Genomic DNA, 25,320 nt, shown 5'->3' on the forward strand with positions numbered 1-25,320 from the left:
AGCAAACTCAGGAGATAGTGAAGGACAGGGAAGCCTGGCATGCTACAGACCAAGGGGTCACAAAGAGTCAGACAAGACTTAGCAACTGAACAACAATAGGAGCAGCAGAGGATTAGACAGTGAAGAAGAAAAGGTTAGTAAACTTGAAGATATAGCAATAGAAACTATACAAAATGAAGCATGGAGGGGGGAAACAGAAAAATTTAACAGAGCCTCAGTGATTTATGGAAGATATGAAGTGATTTAACATATATGTCTAGGCTTCTCAAGTGATGCTAGTGGTAAAGAACCCACCTGCCAATGCAGGTAGATGTAAGAGACACAGGTGTGATCCTTGGGTTGGGAGGATCCCCTGGAGGAGGGCATGGCAACCCATTCCAATATTCTTGCCTGGAGAATCCCATGGACGGAGGAGCCTGGCAGGCTGCAGTCAATAGAGTGCAGAACAGACACGACTGAAGCATGCACGAATGAAATGTATATGTCGCTGCAGTCCCAAAAGGACAAGGAGGGATATAAAATACATTTGGAGAAATAACAGTTGAAAAAACTTTTAATTGATAAAAATGATAAAATCACAATCCAAGAAGTTCAACCAACTCCAAGCAAGAGAAACACAAAGAAAACCTCATCAAGGAACATCATAATCAATAGCTTAAAACCATTAAGAGAAAATCTTAAAAGCAACCAGAGAACAAAAGAATAAAAAGTATTAGGAAATGGAAACAATGCAAACCAGAAGACAGTAGAGCAACACATTTAAAGAGATAAAAGGGAAAAAATATCAGCCTAGAATACTATATTGAACAAATATACCTTTCTAAAATGAAGGCAAACAAAGACCTTTTTTTTAATTCAAACAAATACCAAGAGAATTTGGTCCTTGGCACATCTGTTCTACAAGAAATGTTAAATTAAGTTCTTTAGGCAGAAGATAAATGATAACATATGGAAACTTGGATTCTACCAAGCTTTTTCAAAGCTTTTGCCCGTCTAGTCAAAGTTATGGTTTTTCCAGTAGTCATGTATGGATGTGAGAGTTGGACTATAAAGAAAGCTGAGTGCCAAAGAATTGATGCTTTTGAATTGTGGTGTTGGAGAAGACTCGAGAGTCCCTTGGACAGTAAGGAGATCAAACCAGTCAATCCTAAAGGAACTCAGTCCTGTATATTCATTGGAAGGACAGATGCTGAAGCTGAAACTCAATATTTTGGCCACCTGATGCAGAAAAGTGACTCACTGGATGCCAGAAAAGATTGAAGGCAGGAGAAGAAGGGGACTGCAGAGGATGAGATTGGTTGGATAGCATCACTGACTCTATGGACATGAGTTTGATCAAGCTCCGGGAGTTGGTAATGGACAGGGAGGCCTGGCATGCTGAGGTCCACAGTGTCGCAAAGAGTTGGACACAACTGAGTGATTGAACTGAACTGAAGCTTTTTCAGCCTCTGCACTATTGATGTTTGGGACTGAATAATTCTTTGCAGTCAAGGGGTGGTTCTGTGCATTGCAGGATGTTTAGCAGCATCCCTGGCCTCTACTCACTAGAAGCCAGTAGCAACCCACTGCTGCTGCTAAGTCGCTTCAGTCGTGTCCAACTCTGTGCGACCCCATAGAGGCAGCCCACCAGGCTCCCCCGTCCCTGGGATTCTCCAGGCAAGAACACTGGAGTGGGTTGCCATCTCCTTCTCCAAAGCATGAAAGTGAAAAGTGAAAGTGAAGTCGCTCAGTCGTGTCCGACCCTCAGCGACCCCGTGGACTGCAGCCTTCCAGGCTCCTCCATCCATGGGATTTTCCAGGCAAGAGTACTGGAGTGGGGTGCCATTCCAACCCACTCCCCTCCCCAAATCATGACAGCCAAAAATGTCTTGCCAAGCATCTCCAACCTTCACCCTCCCCTCCTTTTCTCTCCCACGAGAAACACTGATACACACTAAGGAATGAAGAGTGCCAGAAATATTAGGGAAAGAGAATCCTGGATGAAAATAATGACATTAGTTTGACTTGCAAACAAAATCTGAATATTTTTGTTTCTGTATGATTTATTATTAGTTAATTGCTAACTTATTACTTATTAGTTAGTTGCTAATAATCTACTTTGTATGCATAGTGAGGTTGTAACTCAAAACACAAGAGTAAAGAACAATTAATTTTTAAAATCTAAGCAGTACATGCTTATTATAAATTTTTTTTAGTTTTAGAAAAATTATAAAATTTTAAAAATAATTTCTATCATAAAAAATTTAGAAAATGCATAAAAGCAAAAAAAGGAAATTCATTGTTTGCCATTCAAAGACAGTAATTACTAACATTTTGGCCTATGTCTGCTCTTCAAGTGATTTTTCTGTACACTACATGACCATTATTGTAATATACATACACACATATGTTTTTGTTACCTAATATTACATAACACAATAATTCTTTATGCAGAAAATCTTTAAAGGCAGAACAATAATCTATCAAATACCATACTGTTTTTCTTAACTCTCCTATGATTAGACATTTAGGCAACTCCAATTTTTTCACTTTTATTATAATGCTGCAATAATGATCATTATGGAATATCTTCCCCCCACTCCCCATGTTGTGAGTTATTTTCTTAAGAGAGATTTCCAGAAATATCTTCCTTAGGTCAGCCAACAGTTTTTGAGGTCTGCAACTATCTTAGTCAATGTTGTATTGCTTCCTAATACCAGCACAGGGAGTAACTAGTAGAAACTTTGCCAATTGTCTAGCGACTGTAACTAAGCTGAACTTAAATGGCATGTTGTAGCTGTTGTTCAGTTGCTAAATCGTGTCTGACTCTTTGTGACCCCATGGACTGCAGCACTTCAGGCTTCCCTGTCCTCCACTATTTCCCGGAGTTTGGCATGGGTCTCTAGCAAAGAAGAGCATTTATATGAACCAAATTCTGCAAACCATACATATAGAGAATATTGTACCCTGGCCAGAGGACATACCAGAAAGCCAATTTTGTTCATACATTTCTACTAAATTTCAAATCTCCTTTTCAAATTACAAAATGACTCTTACCTGCAACAGAAGCAAAGGTAAATTTTCAGGAGTGTACTCTCTCCTTAGGCAGCTCTCTAGCTCCCTCTGCATGACATCTGATTGAATAACAAGGGACTTTGACTCAGCCACCTGAACCCCGGAGAACAGAGCAAGCAAAGAAAGGGAAAGAAGGAAACAAAACAATCAGTGTCTATGACAGAAAATGACATACAATTTCTGATCGCTTTTATATGTTATGCTGTTATACCTAAGATTTCAAATAATTATTTTTAACATCATAAATCAAGGAACTGTAAAGTTGAACACTCTACAAAAATCAGATATCTCTGAAGGATTGGCCTTCTCTGGTCCAGCAGTGAGCTGAATGTTTTTTCTTCGTAAACATTGTCAGTAAGATCAGCTGCTTGTTTACAAAAAGTTTTCCTTGTCAAGAGTTTCCAACAATTTAGCAAATCCTAATTCACTGTGGTATTGAAATAGCCCATTGTTTTACTCACCTGTAAAGTTTTCTTTAGGGCCAGTTCCCTTTCTCTTCTAAAGTAAGAGATGTCCTTTGGCATTCGAACAGAGCTGCAGAAAATTTTATGCAACAGAAGTTGTAATTATAGAAGCTATTATAAATCAGATTAAAGACTGTTGCTATTGTTTAGTCGCTAAGTCAAGTCTTATTCTTTGCAACATCATAGACTGCAGAGCACCATGCTTCCCTGTCCATCACTATCTCCTGGAGTTTGCTCAAACTCATGTTCATTGCGTCTGTGATGCTATCCAATCATCTCATCCTCTATCACCCACTTCTCCTCCTGCCCTGATTAATCTGCAACTCCACAACTGCTCATTTCTAAATAAACATATTACACTGGATTATTGGTGGCATGTAAAGGCCACAGGCTTCTGTCTTAGAATCTCTCTTGTGTATACCTCATTCCTGTTAAACCTTAACTTGGGCCAGATGTCCTCTCCTTCTAGTCTTTCCTTTTACCCCAACTTATCTCTCTAGAAAGAGAGACAGTGGTGAGGACGTTTCTTACTCCTACCCATAGTTCCTTCTATAATCTCATTTCTAACAATTACTGTGCTTATCAGACCTCTATCTCATCGATTTTATTTGACACATAAAATAAGTATTATTCAAACAAAATGTTTTTATTTTTGTGTTCTAGCTCAGTTATCTGGAGGATGAAAATGACCCTTATATATCAAACATGAACTACTTTGGAAATTATTTTAACCAAATTTTCTGCTTCAAAAAATGTATTCATCTCTAGGAAAAACACTGCAGAAGTGCTTGCTTAAGCACCCTCATTGACTGTTGTCCAAGCCTAACCATGAGGAAGGTGTTTGCACCAGGGACTCTGACATAAGGAAGTACAAGCAGCATTGCCCTGGGGTCTGATAAGAGGTGGGACCCTGGGTCAGAAAGAGGGATCCTCTCCACATTGGGTGTAAGATACACCCCAGGGCTTGGTCGCTTCGGGAACATTAAAACCATGGTGCAAATGTTACTGTATTAAGATGGGACTCTTAATACAGACTCTTGCAAACACTGGCAAGGGGACCACAGGAGATCATTCTGGAATACATGTGAGAAATGAGATTTGAAGGTGATTGTAGTCAGTAAAGTTCAGATTAATATTGTTCATGTGACCATTTATCAGTCCTCCTTGAATAAGTTTTAAGGGAAGATGAAAATAGATTGTTAGTTTATACACTTGTCAGCAGTTCACCCCACTGGAATCATGGTCCTGTTTCTCAAAGGAACACCAGGCTGACAGTCAGAAGGCCTCCCAATCATGTGGGACTAAGAAACCCATGAGCCAGCTATGTTGAATTCCCAGCTGCAGTTGGAATAATGCCTTCTCTTATCTCATGTCTTGGTTTTGATGAAAAAAGATACAAGTTTTGAAAGGGCCTTGAGGGTAAAAGCATGAATAAATCAAAGGTATAATTTCTGTGATTACTGGGTACCTGTATCCTGGCTACAGCCTCACAGAGATGGAAAACCAGTAACCACCTAGAAAGGGGACCAGCTACTAAACAGGCAGTCAGGGAAACAGAAGAAACCCATTCTTTCCCTGCCCTCTTGTCTTCTAATTCTTTGGCATGCTGGGAGTTTGGGTGGGATTCAGGGTTCAGCTCTCTGACCCTCTCTTGCTCAGATCATGCCTTTCCTCTCAGTTAACCTCAAAGTGTCTGTGAATGACCTAAAGAGTTCAATTGCTATCATTGGCAGCATTTACCTGTAGAATAGTTCTTAATAGAACATCATTTTGCAGAATTCACTATCAAATACCTCATATTATTTTTGTTTTGAAATTTCTCATCAAAATCAAGGTCAAATTCAGTTAAAATATCATTGGAGAAAATAAGGTTTCATTGACTATGGTTTGTATAATAGCTTCTGGAATCTTAAGACAATGATATGTGTGAGATGGAAGAGCACTTTTTCATTTTCTTTGGTAGCACATTGCCTCTAAATGCCTTGACGATTCTAGAATATAGGAAAGCCTTAAGGGCAGCAGTCAAGCCTGAGCTTGAGATGCTGCCAAATGTCCAAGTAAAAAGGAGAGGGGGGCTCTGATGGAGATTATGGGATGTGAGTAGTGGTTGAAGCTCTTGAAGACCATGCCTTCACACTGCCACTATTTACCTGTAAGTTTGATGAGCTGACCCCTGGAGAGTCCATTGTTCTTCTATCTCAGACTTCAGTTCAGTCAATTGTGTAGCCAGTTCTTTTTCCAACACCTGGATCCTTTCTGTGGAAGCGATCTTATAAATTTCATCCATGGTTTGCAATTACTAATTTTCTGATTCCTGAAAAAAAGAGCACAAAACTTGTGGCTGATTCCATTGGTGACCATTACCCAGTGTGTGAGACTTTGTCTATCATTGTCCAAGAAATCACGTCAACTTTGTGGAAATTACAACTTTTTGTAATTTGGAGAAACAGCTGGATTAGACTATCATTTATGAGTTAATCACTATTTGGTGAATAGTAGAGAAAATATAGGTTATATCTCCATTGATCATCTTTATTCAGCCCAGTTCACCTTTAGAAATATCTCTATTCCAGCTTTGATTGTGCTGCTGCTGCTAAGTCGCTTCAGTCGTGTCCAGCTTCGTGCCACCCCAGAGACGGCAGCCCACCAGGCTCCCCTGTCCCTGGGATTCTCCAGGCAAGAACACTGGAGTGGGTTGCCATTTCCTTCTCCAATGCATGAAAATGAAAAGTGAAAGTGAAGTCGCTCAGTCGTGTCCGACTCCTAGTGAGTCCAATTTATTAAATGAGATTGGATCCCCCCTGCCTGACCTCCATTGTCTTCATAAAGGCTTGTGGGGCTTACACACTAAATGTTTGAGTGGTGGTCACTTCTGCTTTCTATCACTTCTGCTGGAACAAATAATAGGTATGTACAGGATCCCTCTACATGCCGAAAGCATATATCCGTAACTTTTTTGAAGGCATGAGCTTCTGACCAGAGGGAATAGACTGTGGGTGGAGAGCTGTGTAACATGATCATCATCCATGTAACTTTTGGACTCAGAAGAAAATCATGCTTATGTATATGAAAGTATTTTCTTAATTTTAAATGCTTATATTTGTCCTATACCTTTTATAAATAAAATAGTTGATGACCGCACCCTCCCCTACTCCCCACCACCACCCCAGTTCACAGCCTGTCAGATTCAATACAACTGTATGCTAAGTACTTAGTGTCAATATTTTTATTAGCAACACAGATTAACTTCATGACCCAGAATGAGACACATCAATTGCGAGAGATTCAGTAGATGACGTGTTTCCTCTGCTACTGCTGCACTCGTCTGTCCTGGACAAGGGGGTAGAGTCAACTTGGGCCACCTTAAGGAAGTTTTAAATCTTTAAATCTTCCTTTTAAGATTTTTATTTTTCATTTTCAGAGGTATTTCCTCAAGTTAATCTGCTGGATTTTCAAAAAATATGTAAGATATAGAGTTTTTTTTTGTGTGTGTAGAGGCTACCTTTGGAAGCCTATTTATTCTTTTTATAAATATTATAAATGGAAATGAGCATCGTGTTCAGTCAAGGTTGTGAACCTGCAGAGTTATAAATCCGTCATGTTTGGCACACTGCTGGAGCTCAATAAAATGCACTGTTGTTGTTCTCAGCAAAAGCAAAATGTTATGAAAACTATTTGCCACTTGGCAGTGAGTGTCCTTTCAAGTTGGGCAAACAGTTAAACAGCTGCCTTAACAGCTGCATTCCAACTAGCAGCCAAGAGTGGCAGCAACACAGACTGACATTTTTCTTCCAAAGGGTGGACATTCTGCTTTTATTTTCTGATCCATTTTCAACACTTCACAGCTCAGAAATGAGAACATTTATTCCGGCATCACTTAGCTTGCTACACAGTCAAATACAGTATTCACAAAATTAACATAAGGAGAAGTTGGTCATTGCCAACTGTCCATGAAATGCATCCAACCCAGAGGAATCCACGCCTGCTGAGCACTCATGACTAGTGTTAAAGCGACAAACAACTATTTATTCTGGGAGGCGGAAAGGTGGGTTTCTTTTATTGAGCATCTACTCTGTGTGAGGCAGGCACTGGGCTCTCATTTAGTCTCAGAAAAGATTCTCAAGAATTGTTTCAATAGTGTTTTTTTAAAATAAATACATTTAATTATCAATTGTAAACAAACCAAAATCCCCTTTATTAACTATGTTTAAAAAGTGATAGAATCTAAGCTGTAAGAAAAAGATGGTAAGATTAGCTTGAGTAGGGTGTGAGGGTGTTCAGTGTGTAAAGTGGGCTTCAAAGGGTTCAGGGATGTTAAGAGAAATACTTAGTAACTTTAGAGTATTATAGGAAAATGTATAATTAATGTCAAAAACTTCAAAGTGACTACAAAAAGAATGGAAATGCAACACAGACCTTCCCAAGCTAGTGGGGCAGGTGGGGGCAGTGAGGGATAGGAAATGGGTCTTTTAAATCCAACAGAGGGTAGGAAAAGAGAAAAAAAGAGAAAGAAGTATGTAAGAAATGAAGTCAAATATTTTGGTAACTATGATAAATGTAAATGGCTAAAGCCCATCTATCAAAACACATGCATCAGCAGTTTTGAACATTTTTAAAGCCACTAACATTTGGTAATGTGATGTGTACCAAAATAAAACAATGATTTTTATTCTAGCAAATGCCAGAATAGAATTTAAACTGTAAGCAAGTCTCCCCTGTATCACCATGGGGCAATTCTATCTTCTTCATGAAGACCTGCACTGTATAATCTCCCTATGTAAACCACTTCTGATACTTGGTCATCTTTGATCATCAACATATTCTTCCTCTGTACAGATGAAATTTCTCTTGTTATACATTATATGCCTTCTGGATCAGTAAGACCATTACAACAAAAAGTCACAGCCATCAGTGGCTTAAGGAACAAAATTGATTAAATGTGACTAATGTAATGTGTTTGGAAAATGTGTGTAAAGTAATGTGTCTGCTCCTCTTGGACATTCAGTGACCCCCGTTCCTTCCAGGTCAGTGCCATCATCCCCTAGGCATTGTTCAAACATAGTTGTGTTTTCTCTTTAGTGTGGCTATAGAACATGATCTTTAGCTGGATGAAGGGACGCAGACAGATATATTCGATGTTCTGAATTGGTTAACCTGCTTCTACTTCTAGTTTGTTGTTGTTGTTCAGTTGCTCAGTCATGTCCAACTCTGAGACCCCGTGGACTGCAGCATGCCAGGATTCCCTGTCCTTTGCTATCCCCCAGAGTTTGCTCAAACTCCTGTCCATTGAGTTGATGATGCCATCCAACCACCTCATCCTCTGTCACCTGCTTCTCTTCCTGCCCTCAGTCCTTCCCGGCATCAGGATTTTTTCCAGTGAGTTTACCAAGAGCTTTGTTTCTTTGGCATCTATTGAGCTGTGCTGCGCTTAGTCACTCAGTTTTTGCAACCCATGGACTGTAACTTGCCAGGCTTCTCTGTCCATGGGGACTCTCCAGGCAAGAATACTAGAGTGGGTTGCCATGCCCTTCTCCCAATCCAGGGATTGAACCCAAGTCTCCTGCATTGCAGGCAGATTCTTTACCAGCTGAGCCACCAGGGAAGCCCAAGAATACTGGAGTGGGGAGCCTATACCTTCTCCAGGAGATCTTCCTGATCCAAGAATCAAACCGAGGTCTCCTGCATGCAGGCAGATTCTTTAACAGCTGAAGTACCTATTGAGATTAGCATGTGATTTTATTTTTTAATATGGTGAATTTCACAGATAATCTATTGTTAAAGGCAAAACTGCTTTTTTAGAATAAATCCCACTTGGTAATGACCTTTTTTTTTTTTTTAAGTAAAATGAACTCACTTTGCTACCATGGTGTTCAGGATGTTTGCTTTTATGTTAAAGCAGGCTTAAAATTCAAAAACCTAAGATCATGGCACCCAGTCCCATCACTTTAAGGAAAATAGATGGGGAACAAGTGGAAACGATGACAAATTGTATTTCCATGGGCTGCAAAAATCGCTGTGGACGGTGACTGCAGCCATGAAATTAAAAGATGCTTACTCTTTGGAAGGAAAGCAATGACAAACGTAGACAGTGTATTAAAGAGCAGAGACATCATTTTGCTGATGAAAGTCTGTATAGTCAAAGCTATGGTTTTTCTAGTAGTCACATATGGATGTGAGAGTTGAACCATAAAGAAGGTTGAGCACCAAAGAATGATGCTTTCGAACTGTGGTGCTGAAGAAGACTCTTGAGAGTCCCTTGGCCTGCAAGATCAAACCAGTCAATCCTAAAGGAAAACAACCCTGAATATTCATTGGAAGGACTGATGCTGAAACTGAAGGTCCAATACTTTGGCTACACAATGCAAAGAGCTGATTCATTGGAAAAGACCCTGATGATGGGAAAGATTGAGGGCAGGAGAAGAAAGGGGCAATAGAGGATGAAATGGTTGGATGCCATCACTGACTCACTGGACATGAGTTTGAGCAAACTCATGGAGATAGTGAAGTACAGGAAAGCTTGTTGTGCCACAGTCCACAAGGTCGCAAAGAATTGGACACGACTGAGCAACTGAACAACAACCTCTATATTCCAATATAATTCCTTATTACAGACTACCTTAACCTTAAAATTTTGTTTTCATGCTGTATTCCACTCTAAAGCTAGCAATTTTTTTTCTGCAGTCTACCTTTTACTATCCAAATGAAAACCTTATGATTTAAACCATACACCTCCTTCCTATAATTCATGCAAATGTTTAAATACTTCTACATAAAACTCCACAATATATTTTATTCTTGCTACTTTGAAAGTCAGTTATTTTTTACCCATGTATTTGTCTTTCCTGTTGCTCTTCTTTCTGGAAGGTCTGTGCTTCCATTTGAGTTCATTTTCCTTTACCCTGAAGAACTTCCTTTAATATTTTTCATAGTGTGGGTCTGCTATTGATGGATTCTCTCAACTTTTATTTGTCTGAATAAGTCTATTTTTACTATGATCTCTAAAGGTATTTTATCTGGATACAAATTTGACAGATTTTTTTTCTTTCAGCACTTTAAATGTCTTTTGGCTTCCATAATTTCAGTACAATAGTCATTTGCTTTATTGTTCCTTTGTGATAAAGTAATGTGCCTTGTTTTCTCTTGCTGCTTTTAAGACTTCATCTTTGTCAGCAGTTCAGCTACAATACACTTATTTACCTAATCCTTTGCATATATCCTTGCTGTGGATTAAGGTTCATTGAACTTCTTTAATGTTTGAAATGATGTCTATCACCAGTTTCAGAAATTTCTTGACTATTATGTTTTCATATATTGCTTCTACCCCTTTTTCTAATACTTATCCTTCTATGACTCTAATTAATATATGTTTAATTGCTTCCCCATATTCCATATGTCTCTTATACTAGTTTTATTCTTTCCATTCTTTTTGTCTCTGTGCTTCAGTTTTGTGTATTATCAACTTATCTGTCCTCAAGTTCACTCTTTGCTCAGTCCAAGCTATTGTTAAAACTATAAATGAATTCTCAATTTTAGCTATTATATTTTTTAAATCTATAAAGCATGTTAAATCATTTTTATAGATTCCAATTCTGTCAAAATTATCCATCATTTTATCTATTTTGTCCCATCTTTTCCTTTTCTTCCCTGCACATAAATAATTATTTAAAAAACCCTGCCTGCTAATTTGAATATCTGGATCATCTATGGATCTGCTTTTATCATTTGCATTTTCTCTTATCATTCACATTTTCTTGCCTCTTCTCAAGTCTTGTAATTTATTACATGCCATATTTTGGGTTTAAAATGAACAAATGGGACTTGTAATGATGTTATTTTCCCTCATAAAGGTTCTCCGTTTTCCTCTGTTAGATGCATAATTTGAAGGGCTGACCACCTTAATACAACAAGGAACTGAACTAAATTGGTGCTGATTCCAGTTTTAGACTCAGTCTACCTCTTGCTTTTTTTCTTAAGGTGTGGCTCACTTGGACTTCTGATGGGTAGCTTGGGAGGTCTATTTCAACACTTAAACACTATGGGAGATTCAGTCTGCCCTTTGGGAGTTTTGTTTAGCTCATTAGCCTCCCACCTCATGTAGCCTGAAAATCTGGCAAAGTCTTGAGAGGAAAATTTATCAAGTGTTCCATGTTGATTTCTGTCATTAGTAGAAATTTGTCTTCAAAGCACTGTGGATAGATTTCACCATGACTTTGCAGTCCACCTTATTTCTTGGGTATGGCCTTCTAAGGCTTCTGACTCATAGTTGGTCATTCCCTTCCTTCTCATGCCTGAAATTCCCTCCTTCAAAAGTTTTGAGCTTAGCCTCCCATTCCATCAAGTTCAATATCTGGCAAAAACTTGAAGAAGAGACCTGTCATATGTTTGATGCAGTCCCTTTTTCTTGTTGTTCAGTCCCTCAGTCATGTCCAACTCTTTGCAACCTCTGGGACTCCAGCATGCCAGGCATCCCTGTCCTTCACTATCTCTTGAGTTTTCTCAAACTTATGTCCATTGAGTGAGTGATGCCACTCATCCATCTAACTCCTTTGTTGCCCCATTCTCCTCCTGCTCTCAATCTTTCCCAGCATCAGAGTCTTTTCCAATGAGTTTGCTCTTTGCAACAAGTGGTCAAAGTATTGGAGCTTCAGCTTTAGCATAAGTCCTACTAATGAATATTCAGGGTTGATATCCTTTAGGATTGACTGGTTTGATCTCCTTACAGTCCAAGGGATTCTTAGGAGTCTTCCCCAACACCACAGTTCAAAAGCATCAATTATTTGGTGCTCAGCCTTATTTATGGTCCAACATCTGTACATGACCAATAGAAAAACAATAGCTTTGACTAAATGGACCTTTGTCGGCAAAGTGATGTCTCTGCTTTTTAATACTCTGTCTAGGATTGCCACAGCTTTTCTTCCAAGGAGCAAGCATCTTTTAATTTCATGGCTGCAGTCACCATCTAGTGATTTTGGAGTCCAAGAAAATAAAGTTTGTTATTCTTTCCATTGTTTCCCCATCTATTTGCCATGAAGTGATGGGACTGAATACCATGATCTTAGTTTTTTCAATGTTGAGTTTTAAGCCAGCTTTTTCACTCTCCTCTTTCACCTTCATCAAGAAGTTCTTTAGTTCCTCTTGACTTTCTACCATTAGGGTGGTGTCATCTGCATATCTGAGGTTACTGATATTTCTCCTGGCAATCTTGAATTCAGCTTGTAACTCATCCAGCCAGGCATTTCACATGATGTACTCTGCATATAAGTTAAATAAGCAGGGTGACAATATACAGACTTGATATACTCCTTTCCCAATTTGGAACCAGTCCATTGTTTCATGTCCAGTTCTAACTGTTGCTTCTTGACCCACTTACAGATTTTACAGGAGGCAGTAAGGTGGTCTGTTATTCCTATCTCTTTAATAACTTACCACAGTTTGTGATCCACACAATCAAAAGCTTTAGTGTAGTATATGAAACAGAACTAGGTATTTTTTCTGGAATTTCCTTGCTTTTTCTATGATACAACGGATGTTAGCAATTTGATCTCTGGTTCCTCACCCTTTTCTAAATCCAGCTTGTACATTTGGAAGTTCTCAGTTCACATACTGTTGAAGCCTTGTGAAATGAGGACAATTGTATGGCAGTTTGAACATTCTTTGGCATTGCCTTTCTTTGGGATTGGAATGAAAACTGACCTTTTCCAGTCCTGTGGCCACTGCTGAGTTTTCCAAATTTGCTGGCATATTGAGTGCAGCACTTTACAGCATCCTCTTTTGGAATTTTAATAGCTCAGTTGGAATTCCATCACCTGCACTAGCTTTGATCATAGCGAGCTTTCTAAGGCCCACTTGATTGCACACTCCAGGATGTTTGGCTCTAGGTGAGTGACCACACCATCATGGTTATCCAGGTCATTAAGACATTTTTGTATAGTTCTTTTGTGTATTCTTACCACCTCTTCTTAATCTCTTCTGTTTCTGTTAGGTCTATACTCTGTTCTTTATAGTGCCCATCTTTGCATCAAATGTTCCCTTGGTATCTCTAATTTTCTTGAAGAGATCTCTAGTCTTTCCTATTCTATTGTATCCCTCTATGTATTTGCATTGTTAAGAAGCCTTTCTTAACTGTCTCTGCTATTCTCTGCAACTCTGCATTCAGATGGCTATATCTTTCTTTTTCTCCTTTGCCTTTTGCTTCTCTTTTCTCAGCTATTTGTAAGACCTCCTCAAACAACTATTTTGCCTTTTGGCATTTCTTTTTCTAGGGGATGATTTTGATCACTGCCTCCTGTACAATGTTATGAACCTCTGTCCATAGTTCTTCAGGCACTCTAGCAGATCTAATCCCCTGAATCTATTTGTCACTTCCACTGTATAATCATAAGGGATTTGATTTTGGTCATAACTGAATGCCCTAGTGCTTTTGCCTATTTTTTTCAATTTAAGTCTGAATTTTACAATAACGAGCTCATGATCTGAGTGACAGTCAGCTCCAGGTCTTGTTTTTGCTGACTGAATAGAATTTCTCCATCTTTGGTTGCAAAGAATAAATCAATCTGATTTCAATATTGACCATCTGGTGATGTCCATGTGTAGAGTTGATTCTTGCATTGTTGGAAGAGGGCGTTTGCTATGACCAGTGTGTTCTCTCGGCAAAACTCTGTTAGCCTTTGCCCTGCTTCATTTTGTACTCCAAGGCCAAACTTGCCTGTTACTCCAGGTATCTCTTGACTTCCTACTTTTGCATTCCAATCCCCTATGATGAAAATGACATCATTTTTTGGTGTTAGTTCCAGAAGGTCTTGTAGGTCTTCATAGTACTTGTCAACTTCAGCATCTTCAGCATTAGTGGTTGGGCATAGACTTGGATTACTGTGATGTTGAATGGTTGTCCACCAAGATGGTGGAGAAGGACGTGTGCTCATCTTCTCCTGCAAGAACACCAAAACTGCAGCTAGCTGCTAAGCACAATTGATAGGAGAATGCTGGAACCCACCAAAAAAGATACCCCATGTCCAAGGACAAAGAAGAAGCCACAAACAGATGGTAGGAGGGACATAATGCTGTTTAAAATCAAAATACCTGCCAGAGACTCTTAGAGGACACAGACAAAACCTTGTGTGCACTAGGACCCAGGGAAAGGAGCAGTGACCCCCCAACTACAGTCTGAGCCAGACCTGCCTGTGAGTGTTTGAGGGTCTCCTGCAAAGGCATGGTCAGCAGTGGCCTGATACAGGGACAAGGCCACTGGCAGCAGTGGTCCTGGGAGGTGCAGCATGTGACAAAGTCCTTTGGAGGAAGTTGCCATTAGTCCCATCATAGAGCTGCCGGGCTGGCGATCCACAAACTGGAGAACAATTATACCAAAGCAGTTCTCTCACTGTTGTGAAGGTTCTAGGCCCCACAACAGACTTCCCAAGCTGGGGAGCCAGCAAAGGGACTTGGAATCCCCACAGAACCTGACTTTGAAGGTCAGTGGGATTTGGTTACAGAATTTCCACAGGACTGGGGACAAAGAGACTCTTGGAAAAACAAAACCTTGTGTGCACTACAACCCAGGAGAAAGGAGCAGTGACCCCATTGAGTTAGACTTGCCTGTGAGTGGAAGTCTCCAGCAGAGGCACAGGCCCATTGTGCATGGCTCAGGGTCAGGTTCACTGGCAGCAGCATTCCTGGGAGACATGGTGTGTTGGCATAAGTCCTCCTGGAGGAGGTTGCCATTAGGTTTAGCACAGAGACTATAGCCCTTCCATAGAGACTACGTACTGCAGAACTGGGCTGCCTCAGGACAAACTACACGAAGGGAGCACAAACCCACTCATCAGCAGAAGATTATATTAAAGATTTGCTGAGGATGGCCTTGCCCACCAGAGCAAGACCCAGTTTTCCCCATAGCCAGTCCCTCTCATCAGGAAGCTTGTACAGCCTCTTATCCACAATCATTACAGGGCAGATGGAATGAAAAACACAATCACAGAAAACTAACCAAAACGATCACATGGACCACATCTTTGTGTAATTCAGTGAAACTATGGGCCATGCAGAGTGGGGCCACCCAAGACAGATGGGTCACGGTGGAGAGTTCTGACAAAATGTGGTTCACTGGAGAAGGGAATGGCAAACCACTTCAGCATTCTTGCCTTGAGAACTCCATGAATAGTATGAAAAGGCAAAAACATGTCACTGAAAGATGAACCCCCCATGTCAGGTGTTCAATATGCCACTGGAGAAGACTGGAGAAATAGCTCCAGAAAGAATGAAGAGGCTGAGCCAAAGCAGAAATGACACCCAGTTGTGGATGTGTCTGCTGCTCAAAGTAAAGTCCAATGCTGCAAAGAACAATATTGTCTAGTAACCTGGAATGTTAGGTCTATGAATCAAGGTAAATTCAGTTCAGTTCAGTTGCTCAGTCATGTCTGATTCTTTGCAACCCCATGGACTGCAGCACGCCAGGCTTCCCTGTCCATCACCAACTCCCAAAGCTTGCTTAAACTCATGTCCACTGAGTTGGTGATGCCATCCAACCATCTCATCTTCTGTTGTCTCCTTCTCCTCCTGCCTACAATCTTTCCCAGCATCAGGGTCTTTTCCAATGAGTCAGTTCTTCGCATCAGGTGGCCAAAGTATTGGAGCTTCAGCTTCAGCGTCAGACCTTCCAATGAATATTCAGGACTGATTTCCTTTAGGATTGACTCGTTGGATCTCCTTGAAGTCCAAGGGACTCTAAAGAGTCTTCTCCAACACCAAAGTTCAAAAGCATCAATTCTTCAGTGCTCAGCTTTCTTTATAGTCCAACTCTCACATCCACATGACTACTGGAAAAACGATAACTTTGGCTAGATGGACCTTTGTTGGCAAAGTAATGTCTCTGCTTTTTAATATGCTATCTATAGGTTGGTCATGGATTTTCTTCCAAGGAGCAAGCATCTTTTAATTTCATAGCTGCAGTTACCATCTGCAGTGATTTTGGAGCCCCCCCAAAATAAAATCTGTCACTGTTTCCATTGTTTCCCCATATATTGTCATGAAGTGATGGGACTGGATACTATGATCTTAGTTTTCTGAATGTGAGTTTTAAGCCAACTTTTTCACTCTCCTCTTTCACTTTCATCAAGAGGCTCTTTAGTTCTTCTTTGCCTTTTGCCATAAGGGTGGTGTCTTTGGGGATCTGAGGTTATTGATATTTCTCCCGGCAATCTTGATTCCAGCTTGTGCTTTATCCAGCCTGGTCTTTTGCATAATATACTCTGCATATAAGTTAAATAAGCAGGGTGACAATATACAGCCTTGACATACACCTTTCCCTATTTGGAACCAAGGTAAATTGGAAGTGGTCAAACAGGAGATTACAAGAGTGAACACTGACATTTTAGGAATCAGTGAAGTAAAATGGATTACTATCATGTTGAATGGTTTGCCTTGAAAACAAACTGAGATCATTCTGTCGTTTTTGAGATTGCACCCAAGTACTCCATTTTGGACTCTCTTGTTGACTATTTAGGGCTACTCCATTTCTTCTAAGGGATTCTTGTCCATAGTAATAGATAAAATGGTCATCTGAATTAAATTCCCCCACTCCCATCCATTTTAGTTCTATTATATCTATTATACCATTATATCTATTACACCATTATATCTATTACTATGTACAAGAATCCCTTAGAAGAAATGCAGTAGCCCTCATAGAGAGTCTGAAATGCAGTACTTGGGAGCAATCTCAAAAATGACAGAATGATCTTGGTTCATTTCCATGGCAAACCATTCAACATCATAGTAACCCAAGTCTATGTCCTTTCTCTAGCAGGAATTTATCTCTTCACCATGAGACTGCAGATCTTATTATGCCTTTCTTGGACAGTTCTCCAGTTTATTTTATACTCTAGCATTCAGCAAATACCAGTCATTACTTTTCAGAATTTAAATCAAATCTGTCATGTCTGTATCCACGACCTTCAAAAACTCCCCTGGGTTCTCTTTGTTCCAGGAGAGTATCCATGCTAAAAGCAGGGTCACTGTGACCAGAATTGGTAAATGCTCTAAGAAATAAAACAGGGATTGTCAAGTGACCCAGGAAGGGACTTCCCTTTCTGGAATTTTCATTCTTCTAGTTTTCATTGTGTCTATAATTTTCAAATGACTTTAAACATATGACTTTGTAATTTATCTGTTTTAGTGGGAGTGTGGCCTTTCTAAATCTTACCTGAAGTAGAAATCTCAATACTTACTTGAGAACAAATGTATTCTGATATTTTGTATCCTATGTCATTAAATCAAACTTTTAGTCACAACCCACTAGTAATCAATGTTAGGAGCCACTAATGTATCATAATCTGCATTTGGAGAAAAACTGCTCTAATAGATCTCCAGGAAAAACCAAGATGTCTGGCTGTTTGGAAGAGTTCATCTAATAGATATGGATTAAATGGACTTCAATCCTCCTTAATATTACATAAATTCTTGAAGTGTAGAATTCTGCATGTATTTTTCTTTGAAGTATGACAAGGTCGGCTTTTGCATAGAATTAGCCTTCTCACGGAAATATTCTGCAAACGTAATTTTGTTCTACCCCTTCTACATTCTGCAAATGTAATTTTGTTCTACCTCTTTTTTGTCAAGGAAAATCAAATTCTATGATTTGTCTTAGTCATTAGTATTTTAACCCCCTACATTCTAAGTTTCCATTATTTTGTCCACAGGATGACAACTTCTTTCAAGAAAAGAGATCCCTTATATCTAAAGCACCTTCCCTCAAACTTTGGCTTTCCTCTCTGTATTACTGTCTTTCACCTTAAGTAATAATAAACCACCTCATTACTTGTTCATGAAAGGATTTGTAAGTACAAGGACCAGGCAGAAAGGAAGCACGTGTGGAAGCAAGATTGACAAAATGCTTTGCTGCCATTATCAATAAATTTGTACATCATAATCAGAAAATAAAACAACTTGTACCCTGAGAGAACTAAAATAAACAAACACAAACAGGGTCACTGTGCCTAGTTCAGTTTCGCAAAACAAAAGAATCCTTAAGTGAAAGTGAAGTTGCTCAGTTGTGCCCGACTCTTAGCAACCCCATGGACTGCAGCCTACCAGGCTCCGTCCATGGGATTTTCCAGGCAAGAGTACTGGAGTGGGGTACCATTGCCTTCTCCATCCTTGTCTTTTAGCCACTGCCATTTTGGACTCCGTTTCCCTATTCTAACTACCTAACATTCCCCCCTCAAGAGATGGGAGGCCCAATTCTTTGGGAATAGGGGCGTCGAGGTCTTTCTGGCTACTTCCTGCTGAACTGGGACGGCGAGGGCTATTGGGCCTCCCCCTCTTGCTAGTCTCAGGCCTCAGAGTCCTCATAGCAGTGTCCATCTAAGGGTGAGTGTTATTTTCCATGGTAGGCTGTAGTTTTGTATCTTTGTTGAACTGGGACCGCATGTTGTAGCTTGTTGACCTTAACTGGAGGTCAGAGCTGCATGAGCTTTCTGCTGAGTTCGTTTTTCGCTGTCCTGGTCTCCAGCATGATAGGCCTCTTGTCAGTTCCCTTGCACTGGGTTTTCTTTGCGTTCAGCGCTGAGTTGGGCTCCTGCTGTGCTTGGCTTCCTCCTTGCAGGGGCTGTGCAGAGGTTGTTTCAGCCAGGTTAAATCCGAGTCAGGGCACCAGAGATGTCAGGAGAGTGTATGGTTCTCAGTTCTTGTCTCGTCACAACAATGATTTGGAGCAACGGACATTAAAGCCCTCGGTGCATCACAGCTCTTGGGTCTTGGACAAACTGTGTCATAGCTCTTAGACAAATCAGTGTTACAGCTCTATTTTATCTAGAAGATAGCGGGAGAATCCATCCCCGAAGAAGAGAAGAGAGTGGAGGAACGTGCCAGCTTGTGTGCGGGGTGGGGATGGGGGGCAGGGGTGGGTTGAGAGAGAGAAAGAGCCTACACATGGGAGAGAGAGTGAAAGAATCCTTAGGTTTGGTTTATAAGAACTGACTTCCTAATAATAGTAACTTTGGGGACTTTCCTGGCAATCCAGTGGTTAAGACTTTGCTTTACAATGCAGGAGGTGCAGGTGGTTGGGGAGCAAAGATCCCACATGCCTTGGGACCAAAAAACCAAAACATTAAATATAGAAGCAATATTGTAACAAATTCTATAAAGACTTTGAAAATGGTCCACATCAAAAAAATCTTAAAAAAAAAAGTAACTTAGTCACCAACTTTTTGTAATATTGATAGTTGAAGATCTGTGATAATCTTTGTGGCTTTAACAACGGTATGAGAAAATTTCTGTCTTTTCTACCATGGACCGACTAATTGCAAACCTGGTAATGTTGGTAATTTTGTGGAGTTTTCACCCTCTTTTTTGTATATTTTAATTTGACGAACCAGTTTTTCTAAAGCTTAAGAGTTTTGGACTTCCCTGATGGTCCAGTGGTTAGGAATTCACGTGCCATTGTAGCAGATATGGGTTCAATCCCTGGTCCAGGAAGATTCCATATGCCGTGGGGCAACTAATCCTGTGCGCCACCACTACTGAGCCCATGCTCCAGAGCTTACACATTGCAGCTACTGAAATCTATGTGCCCTAAAGCCTATGCTCCACAACAAGAGATGTCAATGCAATGAGAAGACAGCACACCACAACTAGAGAAAGCCTGTGTGCAGCAACAACGACCCAGTACAGACGAAAAAAGAAAAAAAAGAAAAATCCTTGGAGTTTCTTGCAAACTTTTCTTGGAAGTAGACTTTTCTAAATGCTTGTATATGACTATTCCTTTGACGATTCTAGAGGTTCCGTCAAGATTTTATGTATTTATCTACCAGAGGTGCATTCATCAGCCAGAGCCAAGTAAACTGCATTGTCCACGAGGAGCAACTCAAGGGTTCTTTGAGGTATATTGTTTTTCTAGTTTTAGGGTGAATCTCCTGTGGGAAAATATTTTTTTTTAATTGAAGAATCGGTGAATTACTATACTGAGTTAGTTTCAGGTGTACAGCACAGTGATTCAGTTATACATATGTACATATATTTTCAATTTTTTCCATTATATGTTATTACAGGACATTGAATATAATATAGTTCCCTTTGCTATAGTAAATCCTTGTTGCTTATCTATTTTATATATGGTAGTATGTATCTGTTGGGGGCTTCCCAGGTAGCTCAGTGTTAAAGAATCTGCCTGCTAATACAGGAGACACAGAGGTGCTAGTTCAATCCCTGGGTTGGGAAGATCCCCTGAAGGAGAAATAGGCAACCCACTCCAGAATTCTTGCCTGGAGAATTCCATGGACAGAGGAGCCTGGCGGGCTACAGTCCAGGGGCTGCAAAGAGTTGGACACAACTGAGCAACTAACACATAGAAGCACCTCAATATATAAGGCAAATACAGACATAAAAGGTGAAATTGATAGTAACACAACAATCGTAGAAAACTGGACAGCTATGTGTAAAAGAAAGGGATTAGAATACTTCCTAATACCATACACAAAGATAAACTCAAAATGGATTAAAGACCTACATGTAAGACCAGAAACTATAAAACTTTATAGAGGAAAACATAGGCAGAACACTCTTTGACATAAATCACAGCAAGATTCTCTATGACCCACCTCCTAGAGTAATGGAAATAAAAGCAAAAATAAACAAGTGGGACCTAATTAAACTTAAAGCTTTTTGCACAGCAAAGGAAACTACAAACAAGGTAAAAAGACAAGCTTCAGAATGGGAGAAAATAATAACAAATGAAACAAGTGACAAAGGATTAATTTCCAAAACATACAAGCAGCTCATGCAGCTCAATAAAAGAAAACAAATAACTCAATCAAAAAGTAGGCAGAAGACCTAAACAGACATTTCTTCAAAGAAGATATACAGATGGCTAATAAATACATGAAAAGATGTTCAACATCAATCAGTATTAGAGGAATGCTAATTAAAACTACAATGAGCTATTGCTCAAAATGTTCATCATCAAAAAATATACAAACAATAAATGCCAGAAAGAGTGTGGAGAAAATGGAACCCTCTTGTACTGTTGGTGAGAATGTAAATTGATGCAGCCACTATGGAGAACAGTATGGAGATTCCTTAAAAAACTAGGAATAAAACTACCATACAATCCAGCAATCCCACTACTGGACATATACCCTTAGAAAACCACAATTCAAAGAGACACATGTACCCCAATGTTCACTGTAGCACTATTCACAATAACTAGGATATGGAAGGAACCTAGATGTCCATTGACAGATGAATGGATAAAGATGTGGTACATACACACAATGAATATTACTCAGCTATAAAAAATAATGCACTGGAGTCAGTCCTAATGAGGTGGATGAGCCTAGAGCCTATTACACAGAGTGAAGTACGTCAGAAAGAGAAAAACAAATATTGTATCTTAACACACATATATGGAATCTAGAAAAATGGTACTGATTAACCTATTTTCAGGGCAACACTAGAGATGCAGACATAGAGAATAGACTTGTGGACACAGTTGGGGATGGAGAGTGTGGGATGAATTGAGAGAGCAGCATTGAAACATATACATTACTATATGTAAAATAGATAGCCAGTGAGAATTTGCTGTATGACAGGGAGCTCAAACCTGGTGTTCTGTGACAACCTAGAGGGGTAGGATGGGATGGGAGGTGGCAGGGAGGTTCAAAAGGGAGGATACATGTATATACCTACGGCTGATTCACATTGTTGTATGGTAGAAAGCAACACAAGAATGTAAAACTATTTTTTTTTCCTTTGTAAAAAACCAACTTTAATTTCTTTTAATTATAGTTTTTTCCATTTCTTGTTCCATGACCATATGGTAATTTTGTCTAGGTAGTTTCAGTGATCAGTTTCAGAAAAAAATAATGATATTTTCTTTTATTAGCACTGAAAACAGATAGAGCTTTTTTTTCACTTTTGGACAGCTTGGACTATAAGAAAAATTTACTATAATTTAATAAAAAATAGCTTATACATCTAATTTATTTATAATCTCCACCTTGAGGTCTAATATTTTTGTATTCCAGTCATCAGAGGGCAATGCTTCTCTTCTATGCAGAGTCCTTCAATCTTGTCAGTCAATTATATAATATCAATGAATGCACCGTGATTTGGTGTTGGAGAAGACTCTTGAGAGTAGCTTGGACAGCAAGGAGATTCAACCAGTCCATCCTAAAGGAAATAAGTCCTGAATATTCTTTGGAAGGACAGATGCCAAAGCTGAAACTCCAATGCTTTGGCCACCTGATGCGAAGAACTGACCCATCCGAAAAGACCCTGATGCTGGGAAAGATTGAAGGTGGGAGGAGAAGGGGATGACAGAGGATGAAATGGCCGGACGGCATCACCGACTCAACGGACATGAGTTTTATCAAGCTCCAAGAGTTGGTGACGGACAGGGAGCCTGGAGTGCTGCAGTCCATGGGGTTGCAAAGAGTTGGACATGACTTAGTGACCATACAACAACAATTGTATCAGAGCTTTTGAAATTGCCAAAGGGCATCTCTTGAACGCTCTACAAATACTTGAAACACTTCTTTAAATTTGAGTTATAAAAATACAAATATGATATACAAAATCACTAAACCCATATTTTATGGTAAAATTTTACATAAACTTAAACTAAGCATCCCGAACATGGTGTTTCCACATGGAACTGGCTATATCCTAAAGAATGTGTGCTAAACCTATTTCCTTCTTCCTCTTTCTGTGCCTCAAATGTGAATCCTACTGTATCTTATAAAATTGTATTATCACTTTCAAAAAATCATGGAAGATTTTCATTTTGGGGTTTTATTTCTGTCTCTACCTATTTCTGATCTTAACTCATAGATATGAACCCATATTGTTACTCATTTCAGCATATGGTGTTTCTTTTCCTACCAGGCACTGCAACTCTCTCTGATCTTGTAACTTCATGATTTCTACTCTCAGTATCAATAGAAGTGTTTCTTATTTTGATATTTACAGCAAGAACCTTATACTGATAATTGTTTGAATGAATCTTTCAATGGACAGTGAAGGACTCTCTGTAAAACTTCTCTTTGTTATTTCTAAATATCTTCCATGTTGAAATATATATATATATATATATATATATATATACACACACACACATATACAATTATGATGGGTCTTCATTGCTTTCAGTGGGCTTTCTCTAGTTGCAGAGAGCAAGGGCTACTATCGTTGCACTGTGCAGGCTTCTCAGTGTGGTGGTTTCTCTTTTGTGCAGCACTGGCTCTAGGGCCTGTGGGCTTCGGTAGTTGCAGTGCATGGGCTCAGCAGTTGTGGTTCCCGGGCTCTAGAGCACAAGATCAGTAGTTGTGGCACATCAGCTTAGTTGCTCCGAGGCATGTGGTATCTTACAAGACCAAGGATGGAACCCACTTCTCTTGCATTGGCAAGAATGTAAAACTATTATCCTCCAATTAAAAATGAATAAATTTTAAAACATTCAGAAAACTAAGATCATGGCATCTGGTCCCATCAATTCATGGCAAATAGATGGGAAAATAATGGAAATAGACTTTTTTTTTTGGCTCCAAAATCACTGCAGATGGTGACTGCAGTTATGAAATTAAAAGACACATGCTCCTTGAAAGAAAAGCTATGACCAACCTAGACAGCATATTAAAAAGCAGAGACACTACTTTGCCAACAAAGGTCTGTCTAGTCAAAGCTATTGTTTTACCAGTAGTCATGTATGGATGCAAGAGTTGGACCATAAAGAAAGCTGAGCACCAAAGAATTGACGCTTTTGAACTGTGGTGCTGGAGAAGACTCTTAAGAGTTCCTTGGACTTCAAGGAGATCCAACCAGTCCATCCTGAAGGAGATCAGTCCTGAATAATCATTGGAAGGACTGATGCTGAAGCTAAGCTCCAATACTTTGGCCACCCGATGCGAAGAAATGATTCACTTGAAAAGATCCTGATGTTGGGAAAGATTGAAGGCAGGAGGAGAAGGGGACAATAGAGGATTAGATGGTTGGATGGCATCACTAACTCAATGGACATGAGTTTGAGTAAACTCCGGGAGTTGGTGATGGACAGGGAGGCATGGTGTGCAAGCGACTGAACTGAACTGAACTGAAATTAAAAAAAAAAAAAATTTAGAGACTACTTATTGCCTACTCTGTCCAGAAAAAATCTAGAGACTACTTATTGCCTACTCTGTCCAGAATATACATTTTCTCTCAAGGTGATAGTTAAATAAATCTTCATAACATGATTATGGGTTATTTCAGGAAAAAAGGGATTTTATTCTTCATTAATTGATCATTGTTGGCTACTACAAATTAATATGAGTCACTGAGTCTTCTCCAGGCTTCCCTTGTGGCTCAGCTGGTAAAGAATCTGCCTGCAACGTGGGTAACCTGGGTTCAATTCCTCTGTTGGAAGATTCCCTGGAGAAGGAAAAGGCTACCCATTCCAGTATTCTGGCTTGGAGAATTCCATGGACTGTATCGTCCATGGGGTCACAAAGAGTCGGACACAACTGAGTGAACTTCACTTTCACTGAGTCTTCTCCATAGACAGTTTCTGCTTTTTCCTTACATTTGCCTGGTCTGAAGTCCCTATTATGAGCTACAAAGACCAGAAATTGGGCGTTCTGGCAGAAACATGAAAACAGTGAAAGCCTCAGTAAAGACTTTTATCATACTCATAACTATTGACTCTACAGGGAGTAGAATATGGAAACAGACTTTTCAGCGTAAGCTGATATCAGGATGACAGACAGATACCTGTCAGACTACCAAAAGATTAGAGTCAGGATTTCTAGGACTCTTTAAATCCAGAAGCAGATGACTT

At 39.6% G+C, this 25,320-nt stretch overlaps 1 protein-coding gene across 6 annotated transcripts in view; it reads right to left on the reverse strand.

The window, feature by feature from the left end:
- Window positions 1-25,320, reverse strand: part of LOC109563840 (uncharacterized) — a 205,093-nt gene that overhangs the window by 170,065 nt on the left and 9,708 nt on the right. For all 6 annotated transcript variants that reach the window (XR_011568321.1, XM_070795502.1, XM_070795501.1 and 3 more), the window contains exons 2-4: window positions 5,669-5,832; window positions 3,516-3,588; window positions 3,037-3,147 (exon numbers count right to left, since the gene is read on the reverse strand). Coding sequence is in view for 5 of the 6 variants with exons in the window: in XM_070795502.1 (XP_070651603.1) it covers window positions 3,037-3,147; window positions 3,516-3,588; window positions 5,669-5,805 (321 nt within the window). In the remaining variant the exon portion in view is untranslated. The remainder of the gene's footprint in view (window positions 1-3,036; window positions 3,148-3,515; window positions 3,589-5,668; window positions 5,833-25,320) is intronic.

This window comes from Bos indicus, chromosome 9, assembly GCF_029378745.1.
Source record: "Bos indicus isolate NIAB-ARS_2022 breed Sahiwal x Tharparkar chromosome 9, NIAB-ARS_B.indTharparkar_mat_pri_1.0, whole genome shotgun sequence".
Taxonomy (NCBI): Eukaryota; Metazoa; Chordata; class Mammalia; order Artiodactyla; family Bovidae; genus Bos; species Bos indicus.